This window comes from Bombina bombina, chromosome 1, assembly GCF_027579735.1.
Source record: "Bombina bombina isolate aBomBom1 chromosome 1, aBomBom1.pri, whole genome shotgun sequence".
In the NCBI taxonomy this organism is placed as follows: Eukaryota; Metazoa; Chordata; class Amphibia; order Anura; family Bombinatoridae; genus Bombina; species Bombina bombina.
In genome coordinates, this window is record NC_069499.1 from 917,842,554 (window position 1) to 917,862,014 (window position 19,461).

General features: G+C 38.0%; 1 protein-coding gene across 3 annotated transcripts in view; it reads right to left on the reverse strand.

Annotated features, from left to right (window-relative positions):
• PIEZO1 (piezo type mechanosensitive ion channel component 1) overlaps nt 1-19,461 on the reverse strand; it is a 627,492-nt gene that overhangs the window by 210,802 nt on the left and 397,229 nt on the right. For all 3 annotated transcript variants that reach the window (XM_053706596.1, XM_053705806.1, XM_053707404.1), the window contains one exon: nt 8,679-8,939. In XM_053706596.1, coding sequence (XP_053562571.1) covers nt 8,679-8,939 — 261 coding nt within the window. The remainder of the gene's footprint in view (nt 1-8,678; nt 8,940-19,461) is intronic.

Sequence of the window (19,461 nt, forward strand, 5' to 3'; positions counted from 1 at the left end):
TAGCTCCTCCCCTAACTGCCATTACCAGTCATTCGACCGAAAACATGCAGAGAAAGGAAAACCATAGGGTACAGTGGTGACTGTAGTTTAATGGAAAAATTACCTGCCTTAAAGTGACAGGGCGGGCCGTGGACTGGATACACTACAAGAGAAATAAATTTATCAGGTAAGCATAAATTATGTTTTCTCTTGTTAAGTGTATCCAGTCCACGGATCATCCATCACTTATGGGATACCAATACCAAAGCTAAAGTACACGGATGACGGGAGGGACAGGCAGGCTCTTTATACGGAAGGAACCACTGCCTGAAGAACCTTTCTCCAAAAAACAGCCTCCGAAGAAGCAAAAGTGTCAAATTTGTAAAATTTAGAAAAAGTATGAAGAGAAGACCAAGTTGCAGCCTTGCAAATCTGTTCAACAGAAGCCTCATTCTTAAAGGCCCAAGTGGAAGCCACAGCTCTAGTAGAATGTGCTGTAATTCTTTCAGGAGGCTGCTGTCCAGCAGTCTCATAGGCTAACCGTATTATGCTACGAAGCCAAAAGGAGAGAGAGGTAGCCGAAGCTTTTTGACCTCTCCTCTGACCAGAATAAACGACAAACAGGGAAGACGTTTGTCGAAAATCCTTAGTTGCCTGTAGATAAAATTTCAGGGCACGGACTACATCTAGATTGTGTAGCAGACGTTCCTTTTTCGAAGAAGGATTAGGACACAAAGATGGAACCACAATCTCTTGATTGATATTCCTGTTAGTGACCACCTTAGGTAGGAACCCAGGTTTAGTACGCAGAACTACCTTGTCTGAGTGAAAAATCAGATAAGGAGAATCACAATGTAAGGCAGATAACTCAGAGACTCTTCGAGCCGAGGAAATCGCCATTAAAAACAGAACTTTCCAAGATAACAACTTGATATCAATGGAATGAAGGGGTTCAAACGGAACCCCCTGTAAAACATTAAGAACTAAGTTCAAACTCCATGGTGGAGCAACAGTTTTAAACACAGGCTTGATCCTAGCTAAAGCCTGACAAAAAGCTTGAACGTCCGGAACTTCTGACAGACGTTTGTGTAAAAGAATGGACAGAGCTGAAATCTGTCCCTTTAAGGAACTAGCGGATAAACCCTTTTCTAAACCTTCTTGTAGAAAAGACAATATCCTCGGAATCCTAACCTTACTCCATGAGTAACTCTTGGATTCGCACCAATATAAGTATTTGCGCCATATCTTATGGTAAATCTTTAAATTTCTATTGGGCTCCACTTTGGCTTTAGCACATATAGCACAGATATCTTCCTCTGAATCAGACATGTTTAACACACTAGCAAATAAACTAGCAACTTGGAAATACTTTTCAAGTAATTTACTATAATATGAAAACGTACTGTGCCTATAAGAAGCACAGAAAAAGTTATGACAGTTGAAAATTAATAAACTGAAAAGTTATAGCATCAAATCTTTGTAAAAAACACAATTTTAGCAAAGGATTGCTCCCATTAGCAAAGGATAACTAACCCTGATAGCAGAAAAAAAAAAAAAAAATACAGAAATAAACGTTTTTGTTTTTTTATCACAGTCAACTACAATCTCCCAGCTCTGCTGTGAGTGATTACCTCCCTCAAAACAAGTTTTGAAGACCCCTGAGTTCTGTAGAGATGAACCGGATCATGCAGGGAAGACAATAAACTTCTGACTGAATTTTTTGAGTCGTAGCAAAAGCACCAAAAAAGGCCCCTCCCCCTCACACATAACAGTGAGAGAGATCAGTAAACTGTCATAAATTAAATAAAACGACTGCCAAGTGGAAAAAAATAGTGCCCAAAACATTTTTTCACCCAGTACCTCAGAAAATTAAACGATTTTACATGCCAGCAAAAAACGTTTAACATTAATAAATTGAGTGTTATTAAAAAGCCTGTTGCTAGTCCCTGCAAATTAGGCTAAAGTTTTATGCATACAGTATAATTTTCTCATCAATTCCATTGTCAGAAAATAATAAGCTGCTACATACCTCTTTGCAGATTAATCTGCCCGCTGTCCCCTGATCTGAAGTTTACCTCTCCTCAGATGGCCGAGAAACAGCAATATGATCTTAACTACTCCGGCTAAAATCATAGAAAAACTCAGGTAGATTCTTCTTCAAATTCTACCAGAGAAGGAATAACACACTCCGGTGCTATTATAAAATAACAAACTTTTGATTGAAGGTATGAAACTAAGTATAATCACCACAGTCCTCTCACACATCCTATCTATTCGTTGGGTGCAAGAGAATGACTGGTAATGGCAGTTAGGGGAGGAGCTATATAGCAGCTCTGCTGGGTGAATCCTCTTGCACTTCCTGTTGGGGAGGAGTTAATATCCCATAAGTGATGGATGATCCGTGGACTGGATACACTTAACAAGAGAAAGAGCATGTAATTTTAAACAATTTTCCAATTTACTTTTATCACCAATTTTGCTTTGTTCTCTTGGTATTCTTAGTTGAAAGCTTAACCTAGGAGGTTCATATGCTAATTTCTTAGACCTTGAAGCCCACCTCTTTCAGATTGCATTTTAACAGTTTTTCATCACTAGAGGGTTCACATATTTCATATAGATAACACTGTGCTTGTGCACGTGAATATATCTGGGAGCAGGCACTGATTGGCTAGACTGCAAGTCTGTCAAAAGAACTGAAAAAGGGGCAGTTTGCCGAGGCTTAGATACAAGATAATCACAGAGGTTATAAGTATATTATTATAACTGTGTTGGTTATGCAAAACTGGGAAATGGGTAATAAAGGGATTATCTATCTTTTAAAACAATAAAAATTCTGGTGTAGACTGTCCCTTTAAGTTAAGGGGTATTTTCATGACCTGTTACAGGCCCATTGAGCCCCCGTCTTGCTGGGTTTCTAGGGTTTAAAGGGATAATGTAGTCAAAATTAAACTTTTATAATTCAGAGCATGCAATTTTAAGCAACTTTCTAATTTACTCCTATTATCAATTTTTTTTGTTTTCTTGGTATCTTTATTTGATAAAGCAGGAATGTAAAGCTTAGTAGCAGGCCCATTTTGGTTCAGAATCTGGGTAGAACTTTCTGATTGGTGTCTAGATGTAGTAGGATATGGCTGTTGTTCTATCTAATGTAAGACAAATGAACAAATAGAAATCATTAATAAAATCAAAATTCTATACTTCTATATGAACAAACGTCATATAAGGAATTGTTTATCAAGATTAAATATCACAATGTTAATTAAACACAAACTCAAAAACATTAATATTGCATCCAGTCACAAATAACAGAAAGGAGCCTGAGGAGAATATGAGGAGCGGTGGCAGATACAATATTGAGGAGCTTTATTTTGGATGAAATTCATATTTTAATGAATGAACCCAGCAAGGCAAGAGCAAAATAATCTACTGTTGCCAAAAACATTTTAAATAGTACAAAATATTCAGAAATTTAATCAATCTCACTATTTTATAATACAGAAGAAAATGGCTTGTGTGAAAAGTAAAGATGCAAAAAGTCTAAGAAAAATGTTGGTCCCCTAGTGCAGGGGTCGCCAACCTTTCGGACCACAGGGACCACTAAACTCACAATTTTGAATCCCGTGGACCACTAACATGATTTTTAAAAAAAAGGTACAAACCTCTATACATGTGAGCTAACCACGACTGATGTTAGTGGCAATTACTATAATACTGGTGGGATATGGCTGATCTGTTGGATGGCAATTACTGGAATTCAGGTGAAATGGCTTTTTGCGCGGGAGAATTATTAAATGAAAAATAACTAATATTGAATAAAAAAAAAAAAAGATGATGGAGGGGAGGAAGACAAATAGTGATGTAAGTTAATCTGAAGGAATTTGGAAAACTACTACAAAGAGACAGGTAAAGGGAAGAAATATACTTTATTTCCACTATTTTAAGCCAAGACTATACCAACCTCTGCTGGCTTTAGAATGGAAGCATCTTTCTCCGATCAGCGCGCCAGGCAGGAGTTAAAAATACAATCTAGCTACGCAAGTTGCGCAGTACTACACAAAGTGTGTAGGAAGATTGTAATTTAAGTTCTCCTCAGTCGGTTTTCCCTGATGTCCAGCCAGGCACTGTACGGAGTTTCGGCGCAACAAGGGTGACACCATCAGAGGAGATTAATTCCTGCTGGATGGTGTCAAGGACCACCAACATTTTCTCGTGGACCACCAGTGGTCCATGGACCACTGGTTGGCGACCGCTGCCCTAGTGTACTAGTTAGCAGTATAGTGTACTAACTAGCAGTAAATCTAAAGACAGCTGGCACAGCTGCAAGGCACTTTATACAGGCGGAGGCCATAGGTGTAAAGCCTGAAAAAATATAGAAATCAAGATGCTATCACGGTCTAAGTGCGTTGGGATCTAATGATAATTACATTTAAAAATCAGTCCTAGCAGCTTTAGTTCTTCATTTATGCAGCTGTATAATTATTTATGCAAATTAATGCTAATGAGTTTGTCTTGTATTTTTTTCCCCTGGAAAAAGGTGGCAATCTTATATGTTACACAGAGAAATTTTGATCTAAACTGTTTGTTTTGCATAAGCAACAATATTTCAAATACAGAGATTTGTCAATACCTGAAAAATATTACCTCTGTAAACAAGACATAGATAAAAGTTGCATGCTGAGATTGTACAGTCTCAGCATATTAATCACAAAGCATCTGTGGTAGCCTGTACTATACATGCACATGAGTAGTGCAGATCTATGAACTAAAAGGGGAGATGATTGCTTAGTAAGCCTTGTGGCGCTGTGTACCAGGTACATGCACATATCACACATTAAAGGGACATGAAACCAAACAAATCTCTTTCATGATTTAGATAGAGAATACAGTTTTAAACAATTTTCCAATTTACTTCTATTATTTAATTTGCTTCATTCTCTTGTTATTCTTTGCTGAAAGGTTTATCTAGGACAGCTCAGGAGCAGCAAAGAACCTAGGTTCTAGCTGCTGATTGGTGGCTGCATATATATATACCACCCAGGACATACTTGAAAATGAGAGAAATTTCAGTGTATCCTTCCTGGTAAAATATTTTATAAATAAATATAGTGATTGCCATTGGCTCACCTATGTGTTCAGTTAGAAACCAGTAGTGCATTGCTGCTCCTTCAACAAATGATATCAAGAGAATTAAGCAAATTTGATAATAGTAGTAAATGGGAAAGGTGTTTAAATTTATATGTTCTACCTAAATCATGGAAGAAAAGTTTTGGGTTTCATGTCCCTTTAAGGGCCAGAGTACAAGTGGAGCGCTAAATATTGCTTTCTTGAAATGCTAATGTGCGCTAGTATTACAAAGTTGAAAACAATGCGGATGCGACCTCGCCTTCGCATAGCTCATGAGAGCGCACTTCCATAGGCTACAATGGGAGCCTCGTTCTCATGCAGGACTCGTGCAGCTCAGGGGGTAAGTAGCTCAGCAATGGCAGCTATTTGTAAATATTTAGGTATATGCTTATATAACACATAAATATATATGATTAACACATAAATATATATGTATATCAGCATATACATACAGTATATATTTACTAGGAACACACAGTTCCCATAGACTGCTATGTAAAGGCACTTTTTAGCGCAGTTTTTTTTTTGCTAACACCCCACCCGCCAACTTTAGCCCCCAAAAACTGTCTAGTGCAGTTGCTTTTTATGATAAAAAAAAACATGCTACTTGATAATGACCTCTATTTTGAGGGCTTTTGGGGCACTTTTAGAAAATGAACCAGAGATGTGATCTCTGGTTAATATTCTGAGCGCTAATTGATACCGCAAGATCGCAATAGCAATAACCAGCCACTTGTAATGGCTGGTTATTTATTGTGCGCCATCAAATGGGCAAATTTGCTCATTTTTGATTGCGCAATAATTTTGCGCTGCACTGTCGTCTAGCCCTAATTATTTGAAATCCCCTTTTCATGCACTTTGCAAAGCAAAGTCCCTTATAATAGTATGATGGGCAGTATAGCACCATCATACGATTCCCTTAAATTAAAGGGATACTAAACCCAAATTTTGTTCTTTAATGATTCAGATAGAGCATTCAAATTTAAGCAACTTTCTAATTTACTCCTATTATCAAGTTTTCTTTGTTCTCTTGCTATCTTCATTTAAAAAGCAGTAATGTAAAGTTCAGGAGCCGGCCCATTTTTGGTTCAACCTGGGTTATGCTTACTTGTTGGTGGTTTAAATGTAGCCACCAATAAGCAAGCGCTATCCAGGGTGCTGAACCTAAAATGGGTTTACATTTCTGCTTTTTAACTAAAGATAGCAAGAGAATGAAGAAAAAATGATAATAGGAGTAAATAAGAAAACATTTAGGTTTAGTATCCCTTTAATGTCTCTGCGCTAGCATCAACATTTTAACAAGAAACTTCAGTGCAATACAGGCTACTTAATGAACACAAATTAAAATGTCACCTAGGTGTGGTGATAGGGAGACCGTTTTAAACAAATAACTATTCATATGGATCTTTTTAACTCGAACTTCGAATATCGCAACCACTTTAACGTATTCCCCAAAAGACTTCAATGGAGCGCAAAAAGTGTTGTGGAGAAAACTAACGCCCTTAACCAGGTGCAAACCCGATCGTGTTTTCTCAAAATCGCTAACCCGATATGAAATATTAATGTTTCACATTCCAATGTTCTTCACATAGAAGAATATGTTCTATTTATTCTTGAACACACATATATATATATATATATACATACACAGGGTATATATATATAGATTTTTTGTGTGTGTATATATATATATATATATATTCCTGCTTTTTAAAAAAGATACCAAGAGAACGAAGAAAAATTGATAATAGGAGTAAATTAGAACGTTGCATAACATTGCATGGTCTAACTGAATCATGAAAGAAAAAGCTTGGGTTTCACATCCCTTTTAATTCACTTGTGCTCAAGCAAATACGTTTACTTTCAACTTGTAATATGCACCACAATAAACCCATTTTCGCTTGTGCAATTAGCACGCCACGCGTAATCTAGCCTTTAGGATGTTAAAGCAAATTCTTTTTTACACGTTTAATTTTTCATTTCTTATAGAAATATTTTTATGCTACATAGTTTGTTTATCTGTATATATACACATTTACTTTTACTTGCCACTCTCCCAAGTTGGAGAACAACCAATAGGAGTGGACAATTTGTTTAAAACAGGTGTGTGACCAAGAATCATAATGGTCAAGCCGCAATGCTTTAGATCTTAGATGTTTTTTTCCACCAGTTTTTATTCTGTGATTTTGCCCAAAATAAAAATTCACTAAAGCATGACACCCAAGATGTGTGCCTTTTACTACTCCTAACATCATATAAGTGACCCAAGGAACCACTGCATTAAATTGGAAATTCCAGATCCTCCTCAAAAGTTTTTTGCCTAGACTTTTATGAAAGGAAACCTAAATCAGATACGTCACTGGACACCACTTTACTGATGGGTTGGTTGGCTATTTATATGGCTAAATTGGAACTGCAACTACACAACACAACATCTGCAAAGACAACCAATATTTCAGATGGCTGTAGCACAAGGCTTCTCTTCATAAGAATGTAATGCAACCATGGCATGGTCACTGCAATTTATGTGTATAAAAGTATTTTGGAACACAGGGAACATATTTTAACATGAAAAGATGGTTTAGTTTTAAGAGGTTTAGTTTTAACTTCCTGTAAGGTGTTGATGCTCTCTTAGGAACCAGGTAGATATGCTTTATGTAGTGCATACAATCACATTAATGTTTTAATTTCATTGTATAATCATATATACATATATGGTAATTCACTTATATTAATGTATTGTCAGCATTAGGGTTTAAACGCATTCATAGTTTTCTGGTTTTAAATGGTAGCTACATTTCATCATCACACAAGTATCTGAATTTAAATCACTTGTTTTTCTCATGGAATTATTATGGGGCATTTATGTCTGTGGTTCAAGGTAACAAACAGTTAGTTTTTCTGCCCACATAACTGATATAATAACCCAGGTCCTATGTTGTGCAATAGGAGCTTAGAAGGTGGTTACCCACTTGTTTTTTTTGTTTTTTTAAACAACCAACAAATTTAAGTAGTAGCAAGTTTTAGTATACTATTTTGGAACGGGAGAATGGTGCCATCTTGCATTACAGAATATTTCTTTGTTATAAAAAAGTATTATGTGTCTCTTCAATATTCATTATTATATTTATGCAGATTGCACAAAACCAATCACAGACATGCACGTCAAAGGAGGTTTTAACATTTACACATTAGATTTTGCCTTAAAACAGGGTACACACAATACACTGGGGCTGGCTGAATACACTTGAATTAATAAAGAATATTACAATAAAAGCTATTACAACAGAGTATCGGAGCATTTCATTATTATATTACATTATTATATTAGCATTTCATTATTATATTACATTATTATATTAGCATTTCATTATTATATTACATTATTATATTAGCATTTCATTATTATATTACATTATTATATTAGCATTTCATTATTATATTATATTATTATATTAGCATTTCATTATTATATTACATTATTATATTAGCATTTCATTATTATATTATATTGCTATGTAAATATACAATTCCGCTTTTTTTTACCGTGTATCATTGCCAAACAGGCAACTTACCATTGCTCCTAAGTTGAGACAGGGATACGGGGCCCGTTCTAGGCCGAGCTGGGAAAGTCTCATGAAGCCGAGTTGTTTGGGCAGCTCCTCAGCCAGATCCATACTCCAGACATACTGTAAGCTGCAGAGCGTCAGAGCATACAGCAATATGAAGGGGGAACACAGCATGGCAAACCGACGCCTGTTCCGCACAATCCAGATCAGACAAGCCCACAACAGCAGAACAAAAGTGAGCCAGCTATGATATGTGATGCTCCACACCTGGAGGAGAATATGTATGCAGGTCAGTAAGGCAAACTATACTTAATATATGTATTCAAACACATAGAACATATTTTATTACCAGAAGATACACTATGAAGCAAAATACAATTTATAATGTTATGTAAGAAGATATTAATACAGGGCTCCTCAAACGTAGGGCCACGTCTCAGGACTTGGCCAGGGGTAGGGTTATTGCTTCAATTTCACAAAAATAGTAGATGATGTGCAAGAGTTCAGCCACTGGTGGTACATAGAATCCTATAATTGGCTATTCCTAAAGCTGACAGTAACACACACAAAGCAATGATTTCCCCTCTAGCTTTTCGGAAACGCAGTGATTTGACTCCTCCCCCAGCCAACCAGTAGTGCATACAAAACTGTTTTATGCATTACGGCTCCCAGCAAAAAAACATAGGCAGAGATTTTACTCTGAATTTCCACCAGTAACACACAAAGAACAGTGTTTTATACTCCACTTGACCAGTAACAACATAAGACAATGTTTTTTTTTTTTGTTTGTTTTTAACATCCTTGACTGCCAGTAACACAGGGTAGTGAATATGCATTCTCACTTCTTTTCTGATACAATATATGTGTTGTACGTACACAAAGCAAACCCAAACTTTGCTATTACTCAGGGGACTTTAAAAACAAGACATTAAGTTGTCCAGTTGTTACTGGACAGCCTTTAAAATAAAGCGAACACCTGGCAATCCTAGTAATGAGATGTGATTTATTGGGTCCTGCCCACCTCTCCTGTTTTACAGCACATTCAGGACCCTTTAGGTGAATAATTCAGGGCACTGAAAACCACGAATGTTGCCTACATTTGTATTTTCTAACCAAAATGTTGCAAGTCTGCATTCTTTCATTTGTTTTTGTAAACACATTTTACATTTCTCTATTTTTATTGTCTATTGAACTGTAACATTAGAATTTTTAATTTTCACAAAGTAATTCTATGAGGATCACCATTTGAAAGATTAATTACACATTTTCTTATGTTTTTACTTACATCTAATTAAAAAAAAGAAATATTAAACAATATAAAAATCTTCTTAACCTAATATGGTAAGTATAAAAAAAAAAAGAGAGACAAAACGTTGAATGGATATAAAAGTGCAAAAGGAAAATGCTCTAGTAGAGCATGTTATTATTGCACTATTGCATCCAACGGGACTAAACACATAGTTAAAGTCAGCTACAGTGCAGCAATGAATTACTGGGAGCTAGCTGAACACATCTGTTGAGTCAATGAAAAGAGACAAATGTGTGTAGCCACCAATCACCAGCTAGATCCCAGTAGTGCAGGATATGTACATATTCTTTTTCAACAAAGGATACCAAATGAAGAAAGTAAATTTGATAATAGAAATTAATTTAAAACTGTATTAAAAATGGCATGCATGTTTAATATTGGCTTTATTATCACTTTAAATTACCTTACCTGTTAATGTTTTGTTTTTTTCCAAAAGTCAAAAGTGTATTAAAAGCCAGTATTATACAATGTACAAACAAACATGTAAATACAGGCAACAGGTTACTTTTTTTTGCTACACTATAAAGCATAGGAAGGAGGAAAGACAATAAAGTAAAACATTCTATTACATAGTGTATGGTGGTATTTGTACTTTCGGCAGCGTTGTGAATTTTTTAGGGGCTTTATTGAAAATCCAGAGACATGGGTCTAGGGGTAACGGGGATTTCTAGTATCTTGCTTACTTCGAGTGAGATCTCAGACCAGGCAGACGTCAAGTTGGGACATTGCCACCATATGTGGGCCATATGTCCATCAGAAGCTCCACTTCTCAAACACTGGGCAGTGTTGAGGTTATATATTTTTTTGCATTTTGCGGGTGTGAGGTACAACCTCTGAAGAATTTTGAGATTTAGTTCTTGGAATTTACTTGCTACAGATGATTTCTTAACACTATAGAAGATGTGTAGTGAGTCTGTGTAGGAGATGTCTACGTCTAGTTCTGTATTCCATCTATCTATATAGTATGGAATGTGACCTGGGGAGATTGTTGTAGTAAGACATATGATAGGGAAAGAGCGTATCTGATGGGGGAGGACTTTTGACAGAGAGATTCAAAATTCGTTAGTGATCTGAGCATATTCCTATTCTGAGGGTGTGACATTACCCGTTAATGTATTTTATAATACATATTAGACATTTTATAACAGAAAGAAGGATTCAGGTCGTGAGTGTATGTGATGTTATGCCACTGGTGGTGTGAATTAAGAATGCTGTATTAAAGGCAGATATTGCATCTAGAGTAGGGCACATTAGAATGTATTATAGTTTGGGGCGTCTTGCAGGTGTGTCTATTTAAAGGGAAAAAAACACTTAATTTTTATGCTTGCCCTAGGAGTTGTATTTACCAACCAATGAGCTTCTATCCTTCAGACCAGTACTACACAAACATGAGCTTTCGGTTAATTTTTAGACTCAAAATAGACTATTTTTACTTCAATTGTATACATGAAAAAAATATTTTAACAAGCTTAAATAGTGTTCTTTCATCTAAACCTGACATTTTAACAGTACCCTTTAATATACAGAAAATGTAGTGGTTACATGGAATGCTTTCTCTACAGAAGTGGCACAATAAGCATTTTGTTCTAGTATCATCAGTATTTTTCTTTCCCTTTGTATTAATGTTTTATATTGTTTTTTTCTTTACTCTAGATTCACTTAATTCTATCGATTTGCATTATTTAATTGAAATTTTGAAGAAAATGGCTAAATTAATAAAACAAAGGAACAACTGTGCAACCGCAGCTTCTACGTTCCTCAGTATTATTAATGAGTGAGTTCAGACAGCTGGTGGAGTAGTTGCACAAGAGACTGTTCCTCATTCATACTGAAGGTTATGACAGAACTGCTGTGGTGTTTAGTAAACTCAGCAAACACAGTCCCCCTCCCACACCACATACATTCCACAGTGATGTCATTGTAAGTCACCCTCTCACTGGCAGCGCCTCCCATATTCAGAGGGTAAATTCTTCATAAAAGCTTTGGGTTTGGAAAAGGGGGAATCTCTGAGGAAGTTTCACACTTGCAGTTTAGTCTCTCCCTGCCACCGCTGCCAAGTTTAACACAAACAAGTAGTCCCTGCCACATCTGCCAGCTGCTGTGCCCCTCCTCTCTCCTACCATGGTTCCCTGCACATTTCAGTGCTGCAGCTCTACAAAATGCCCCTCAAGACCTCTGTGTTTAAGAGAGTGATTTATTGTTACAATAATGTATTCTACTACGTATACATAGGGGATTTTATGACATGAGCGATTATAAAAACAAAGAAACAAATATGTATTTCTGACATAGCTACAGAAGGCAAAAATGTGTTATTTGCACTAGTAATGTAGGATGGTCCATGTGTGCAATGTCTATTTTAGACGTAAATGAAGCATCGTAAGTTAGATTGAAAAGTACTGTAAAAGATAAATAAGAGCGCCTATGGCTTAGGTACAGTCAGGGATCACACTCTGGGTGGGAAGTATACTTAAATTATTTATTATAACATCCAAACATAAAAACAGAAATATGGAATTAAAACTAATATAAAATCATGGATTAGGTACAACCTTATAACCTAATATAAAGGATACTACTTAAATGAATCAATTTTTCTTATTATGAATCAATTTTTCTTATTATTTACGTGAATATGTGGAGGGGTTTATTACCTCCAAATGAGCAAGGTAATTAAACCAAACACTAAGCTTTCACAACAATTAGTCAATACAAGTTCACACCATATATATCAATACAAGTTCACACCGTATATATCATAGGTGCGTGACAAAGATAATAACAATCGGTGGTTCAAAATTATATAAAAAACCGATGATCTAAAACTGTGATGGTGGTGGTAAAATATGTGTTATAAAATGTGTTAAAAAGAGGATTACAAAAATGGATGACAATAAAAAAATAAAAATGGATGACAATAAAAAATCCAAAACTCTAAAAAATTCAAAAAATCCTAGAAGAAAGTGGGACAAAACCGGTTTGTCAAAAATAAAGTGAATAAAATGACAAGGTGATGTGCAAAGAAAAAGTGATCAATGTATGTGTGTATAAAAAGTGCTAGTGATACTTGACTTCTGATAAAACAATGATGATTGACTCAAATAAATTGCTAACAATAGATAAATACCCAATGTTGATCTTAACAGAATAACTTATGCAATATGATTACATGAAAACATAAAAACATATATAAAACCTAATAACAATTCCTAAAAAATCCTAAAGCATTGTCCAATTAATAGTCCAATATTGATGGTCCACACTGGTGGGGGACTGGAAGGAAAAACCAATTATATCCTTAAAAAAAAGGGCAGTTTTGTTCCAGTGCCTTCCTTCTGGGGATTGGTAAATTCAGCTTGGAATTTGTGTGCAGTTGGAAAGAGACAGTCTCCTGTTAACATAGAAACCAGCCATATGATTTTTGATCCATTCTTAACACCACTACGGTATTAACACAGGAGGACGAAAGGTCCATCCAGCCAATACTAGGACTCTGGGTCAGGACAGTTTTTAAGGATATAATTGGTTTTTCCTTCCAGTCCCCCACCAGTGTGGACCATCAATATTGGACTATTAATTGGACAATGCTTTAGGATTTTTTAGGAATTGTTATTAGGATTTATATATGTTTTTATGTTTTCATGTAATAATATTGCATAAGTTATTCTGTTAAGATCAACATTGGGTATTTATCTATTGTTAGCAATTTATTTGAGTCAATCATCATTGTTTTATCAGAAGTCAAGTATCACTAGCACTTTTTATACACACATACATTGATCACTTTTTCTTTGCACATCACCTTGTCATTTTATTCACTTTATTTTTGACAAACCGGTTTTGTCCCACTTTCTTCTAGGATTTTTTGAATTTTTTAGAGTTTTGGATTTTTTATTGTCATCCATTTTTATTTTTTATTGTCATCCATTTTTGTAATCCTCTTTTTAACACATTTTATAACACATATTTTACCACCACCATCACAGTTTTAGATCATCGGTTTTTTATATAATTTTGAACCACCGATTGTTATTATCTTTGTCACGCACCTATGATATATACGGTGTGAACTTGTATTGATATATATGGTGTGAACTTGTATTGACTAATTGTTGTGAAAGCTTAGTGTTTGGTTTAATTACCTTGCTCATTTGGAGGTAATAAACCCCTCCACATATTCACGTAAATAATAAGAAAAATTGATTCATAATAAGAAAAAACATAATTTATGCTTACCTGATAAATTCCTTTCTTCTGTTGTGTGATCAGTCCACGGGTCATCATTACTTCTGGGATATTATCTGCTCCCCTACAGGAAGTGCAAGAGGATTCACCCAGCAGAGCTGCTATACAGCTCCTCCCCTCTACGTCACCTCCAGTCATTCGACCAAAGACCAACGAGAAAGGAGAAGCCAAGGGTGTAGTGGTGACTGAATTATAATTTAAAAAATATGTACCTGCCTTAAAAAACAGGGCGGGCCGTGGACTGATCACACAACAGAAGAAAGGAATTTATCAGGTAAGCATAAATTATGTTTTCTTCTGTTATGTGTGATCAGTCCACGGGTCATCATTACTTCTGGGATACCAATACCAAAGCAAAAGTACACGGATGACGGGAGGGATAGGCAGGCTCATTATACAGAAGGAACCACTGCCTGAAGAACCTTTCTCCCAAAAATAGCCTCCGAAGAAGCAAAAGTGTCAAATTTGTAAAATTTGGAAAAAGTATGAAGCGAAGACCAAGTTGCAGCCTTGCAAATCTGTTCAACAGAGGCCTCATTCTTAAAGGCCCAAGTGGAAGCCACAGCTCTAGTGGAATGAGCTGTAATTCTTTCAGGAGGCTGCTGTCCAGCAGTCTCATAGGCTAAACGTATTATGCTACGAAGCCAAAAAGAGAGAGAGGTAGCAGAAGCTTTTTGACCTCTCCTCTGTCCAGAATAAACGACAAACAGGGAAGAAGTTTGGCGAAAATCTTTAGTTGCCTGCAAGTAGAACTTGAGGGCACGAACTACATCCAGATTGTGTAGAAGACGTTCCTTCTTTGAAGAAGGATTTGGACACAAGGATGGAACAACAATCTCTTGATTGATATTCCTGTTAGAGACAACCTTAGGTAAGAACCCAGGTTTAGTACGCAGAACTACCTTGTCTGAGTGAAAGATCAGATAAGGAGAATCACAATGTAGGGCTGATAACTCAGAGACTCTTCGAGCCGAGGAAATAGCCATTAAAAATAGAACTTTCCAAGATAACAATCTTATATCAATGGAATGAAGGGGTTCAAACGGAACACCCTGTAAAACGTTAAGAACTAAGTTTAAACTCCATGGCGGAGCAACAGTTTTAAACACAGGCTTGATCCTAGCTAAAGCCTGACAAAAGGCCTGGATGTCTGAATTTTCTGACAGACGCCTGTGTAACAAGATGGACAGAGCTGAGATCTGTCCCTTTAATGAGCTAGCCGATAAACCCTTTTCTAAACCTTCTTGTAGAAAAGACAATATCCTAGGAATCCTAACCTTACTCCAGGAGTAATCTTTGGATTCACACCAGTATAGGTATTTACGCCATATTTTATGGTAAATCTTTCTGGTAACAGGCTTCCTAGCCTGTATCAGGGTATCAATAACCGACTCAGAAAAACCACGTTTTGATAAAATCAAGCGTTCAATTTCCAAGCAGTCAGCTTCAGAGAAGTTAGACTTTGATGTTTGAATGGACCCTGAATCAGAAGGTCCTGTCTTAGAGGTAGAGACCACGGCGGACAGGATGACATGTCCACTAGATCTGCATACCAAGTCCTGCGCGGCCATGCAGGCGCTATTAGAATCACTGATGCTCTCTCCTGTTTGATTTTGGCAATCAATCGAGGAAGCAGCGGGAAGGGTGGAAACACATAAGCCATCCTGAAGTTCCAAGGTGCTGTCAAAGCATCTATCAGAACCGCTCCCGGATCCCTGGATCTGGATCCGTAGCGAGGAAGTTTGGCGTTCTGGCGAGACGCCATGAGATCTATCTCTGGTTTGCCCCAACGTCGAAGTAGTTGGGCAAAGACCTCCGGATGAAGTTCCCACTCCCCCGGATGAAGAGTCTGGCGACTCAAGAAATCCGCCTCCCAGTTCTCCACTCCCGGGATGTGGATTGCTGACAGGTAGCAAGAGTGAGACTCTGCCCAGCGAATTATCTTTGATACTTCTATCATTGCTAGGGAGCTTCTTGTCCCTCCTTGATGGTTGATGTAAGCTACAGTCGTGATGTTGTCCGACTGAAACCTGATGAACCCCCGAGTCTTTAACTGGGGCCAAGCTAGAAGGGCATTGAGAACTGCTCTCAATTCCAGAATGTTTATTGGCAGGAGACTTTCCTCCTGACTCCATTGTCCCTGAGCCTTCAGAGAATTCCAGACAGCGCCCCAACCTAGAAGGCTGGCGTCTGTTGTTACAATTGTCCAGTCCGGCCTGCTGAACGGCATCCCCCTGGACAGATGTGGTCGAGAAAGCCACCATAGAAGAGAGTTTCTGGTCTCTTGATCCAGATTCAGAGTGGGGGACAAATCTGAGTAATCCCCATTCCACTGACTCAGCATGCACAATTGCAGCGGTCTGAGATGTAGGCGTGCAAAGGGTACTATGTCCATTGCTGCTACCATTAAGCCGATCACCTCCATGCATTGAGCTACTGACGGGAGTTGAATGGAATGAAGGACACGGCATGTATTTAGAAGCTTTGTTAATCTGTCTTCTGTCAGATAAATCTTCATTTCTACAGAATCTATAAGAGTCCCCAAGAATGGAACTCTTGTGAGAGGCAAGAGAGAACTCTTCTTTTCGTTCACTTTCCATCCATGCGACCTTAGAAATGCCAGAACTAACTCTGTATGAGACTTGGCAGTTTGAAAGCTTGAAGCTTGTATCAGAATGTCGTCTAGGTACGGAGCTACCGAAATTCCTCGCAGTCTCAGAACCGCTAGAAGGGCACCCAGAACCTTTGTGAAGATTCTTGGAGCCGTAGCCAATCCGAATGGAAGGGCTACAAACTGGTAATGCCTGTCTAAGAAGGCAAACCTTAGATACCGGTAATGATCTTTGTGAATCGGTATGTGAAGGTAAGCATCCTTTAAATCCACTGTGGTCATGTACTGACCCTTTTGGATCATGGGTAAGATTGTCCGAATAGTTTCCATTTTGAACGATGGAACTCTTAGGAATTTGTTTAGGATCTTTAAATCCAAGATTGGCCTGAAAGTTCCCTCTTTTTTGGGAACCACAAACAGGTTTGAGTAAAACCCTTGTCCTTGTTCCGACCGCGGAACCGGATGGATCACTCCCATTAATAATAGATCTTGTACACAGCGTAGAAACGCGTCTTTCTTTATTTGGTTTGTTGACAACCTTGACAGATGAAATCTCCCTCTTGGGGGAGATAATTTGAAGTCTAGAAGGTATCCCTGAGATATGATCTCTAGCGCCCAGGGATCCTGGACATCTCTTGCCCAAGCCTGGGCGAAGAGAGAGAGTCTGCCCCCCACTAGATCCGGTCCCGGATCGGGGGCCCTCGGTTCATGCTGTCTTAGGGGCAGCAGCAGGTTTTCTGGCCTGCTTGCCCTTATTCCAGGACTGGTTAGGTTTCCAGCCTTGTCTGTAACGAGCAACAGCTCCTTCCTGTTTTGGTGCAGTGGAAGTTGATGCTGCACCTGCTTTGAAATTCCGAAAGGGACGAAAATTAGACTGTCTAGCCTTAGCTTTGGCTTTGTCTTGAGGTAGAGCGTGGCCCTTACCTCCTGTAATGTCAGCGATAATTTCTTTCAAACCGGGCCCAAATAAAGTTTGCCCCTTGAAAGGTATATTAAGTAATTTGGACTTAGAAGTTACATCAGCCGACCAGGATTTTAGCCACAGCGCCCTACGTGCCTGAATGGCGAATCCTGAATTCTTAGCCGTAAGTTTGGTTAAATGTACTACGGCCTCCGAAATGAATGAATTAGCTAGTTTAAGGACTCTAAGCCTGTCCGTAATGTCGTCCAGCGTAGCGGAACTAAGGTTCTCTTCCAGAGACTCAATCCAAAATGCTGCCGCAGCCGTAATCGGCGCGATGCATGCAAGGGGTTGCAATATAAAACCTTGTTGAACAAACATTTTCTTAAGGTAACCCTCTAATTTTTTATCCATAGGATCTGAAAAAGCACAGCTATCCTCCACCGGGATAGTGGTGCGCTTAGCTAAAGTAGAAACTGCTCCCTCCACCTTAGGGACCGTTTGCCATAAGTCCCGTGTGGTGGCGTCTATTGGAAACATCTTTCTAAATATTGGAGGGGGTGAGAACGGCACACCGGGTCTATCCCACTCCTTAGTAACAATTTCAGTTAATCTCTTAGGTATAGGAAAAACGTCAGTACTCGCCGGGTACCGCAAAGTATTTATCCAACCTACACATTTTCTCTGGTATTGCAACAGTATTACAATCGTTAAGAGCCGCTAAGACCTCCCCTAGTAATACACGGAGGTTTTCCAATTTAAATTTAAAATTTGAAATATCTGAATCCAATCTGCTTGGATCAGAACCGTCACCTACAGAATGAAGCTCTCCGTCCTCATGCTCTGCAAGCTGTGACGCAGTATCAGACATGGCCCTAGAATTATCAGCGCACTCTGTTCTCACCCCAGAGTGATCACGCTTGCCTCTTAGTTCTGGTAACTTAGCCAAAACTTCAGTCATAACAGTAGCCATATCTTGTAATGTTATCTGTAATGGCTGCCCAGATGTACTAGGCGCCATAATATCACGCACCTCCCGGGCGGGAGACGCAGGTACTGACACGTGAGGCGAGTTAGACGGCATAACTCTCCCCTCGCTGTTTGGTGAAATTTGTTCAATTTGTACAGATTGGCTTTTATTTAAAGTAGCATCAATACAGTTAGTACATAAATTTCTATTGGGCTCCACCTTGGCATTGGAACAAATGACACAGGTATCTTCCTCTGAATCAGACATGTTTAACACACTAGCAATAAACATGCAACTTGGTTACAATCTTATTTAACAAAAACGTACTGTGCCTCAAAGAAGCACTAAACGATTAAATGACAGTTGAAATAATGAACTGAAAAAAAATCACAGAGCAACGTTTTAAAACACAGTCACTACATAAGTCTCACAGCTCTGCTGAGAGAATCTACCTCCCTTCAAAGAAGTTTGAAGACCCCTGAGTTCTGTTAGAGATGAACCGGATCATGCAGAAAAAACAAGAGTAACTGACTGGAAATTTTTGATGCGTAGCAAAGAGCGCCAAAAACGGCCCCTCCCCCTCACACACAGCAGTGAGAGAGAAACGAAACTGTCATAATCAAAACAAGCAAACTGCCAAGTGGAAAAATAATGCCCAAATATTTATTCACTCAGTACCTCAGAAATGCAAACGATTCTACATTCCAGCAAAAACGTTTAACATGAATTAAATACCTATTAAAAGGTTTAATG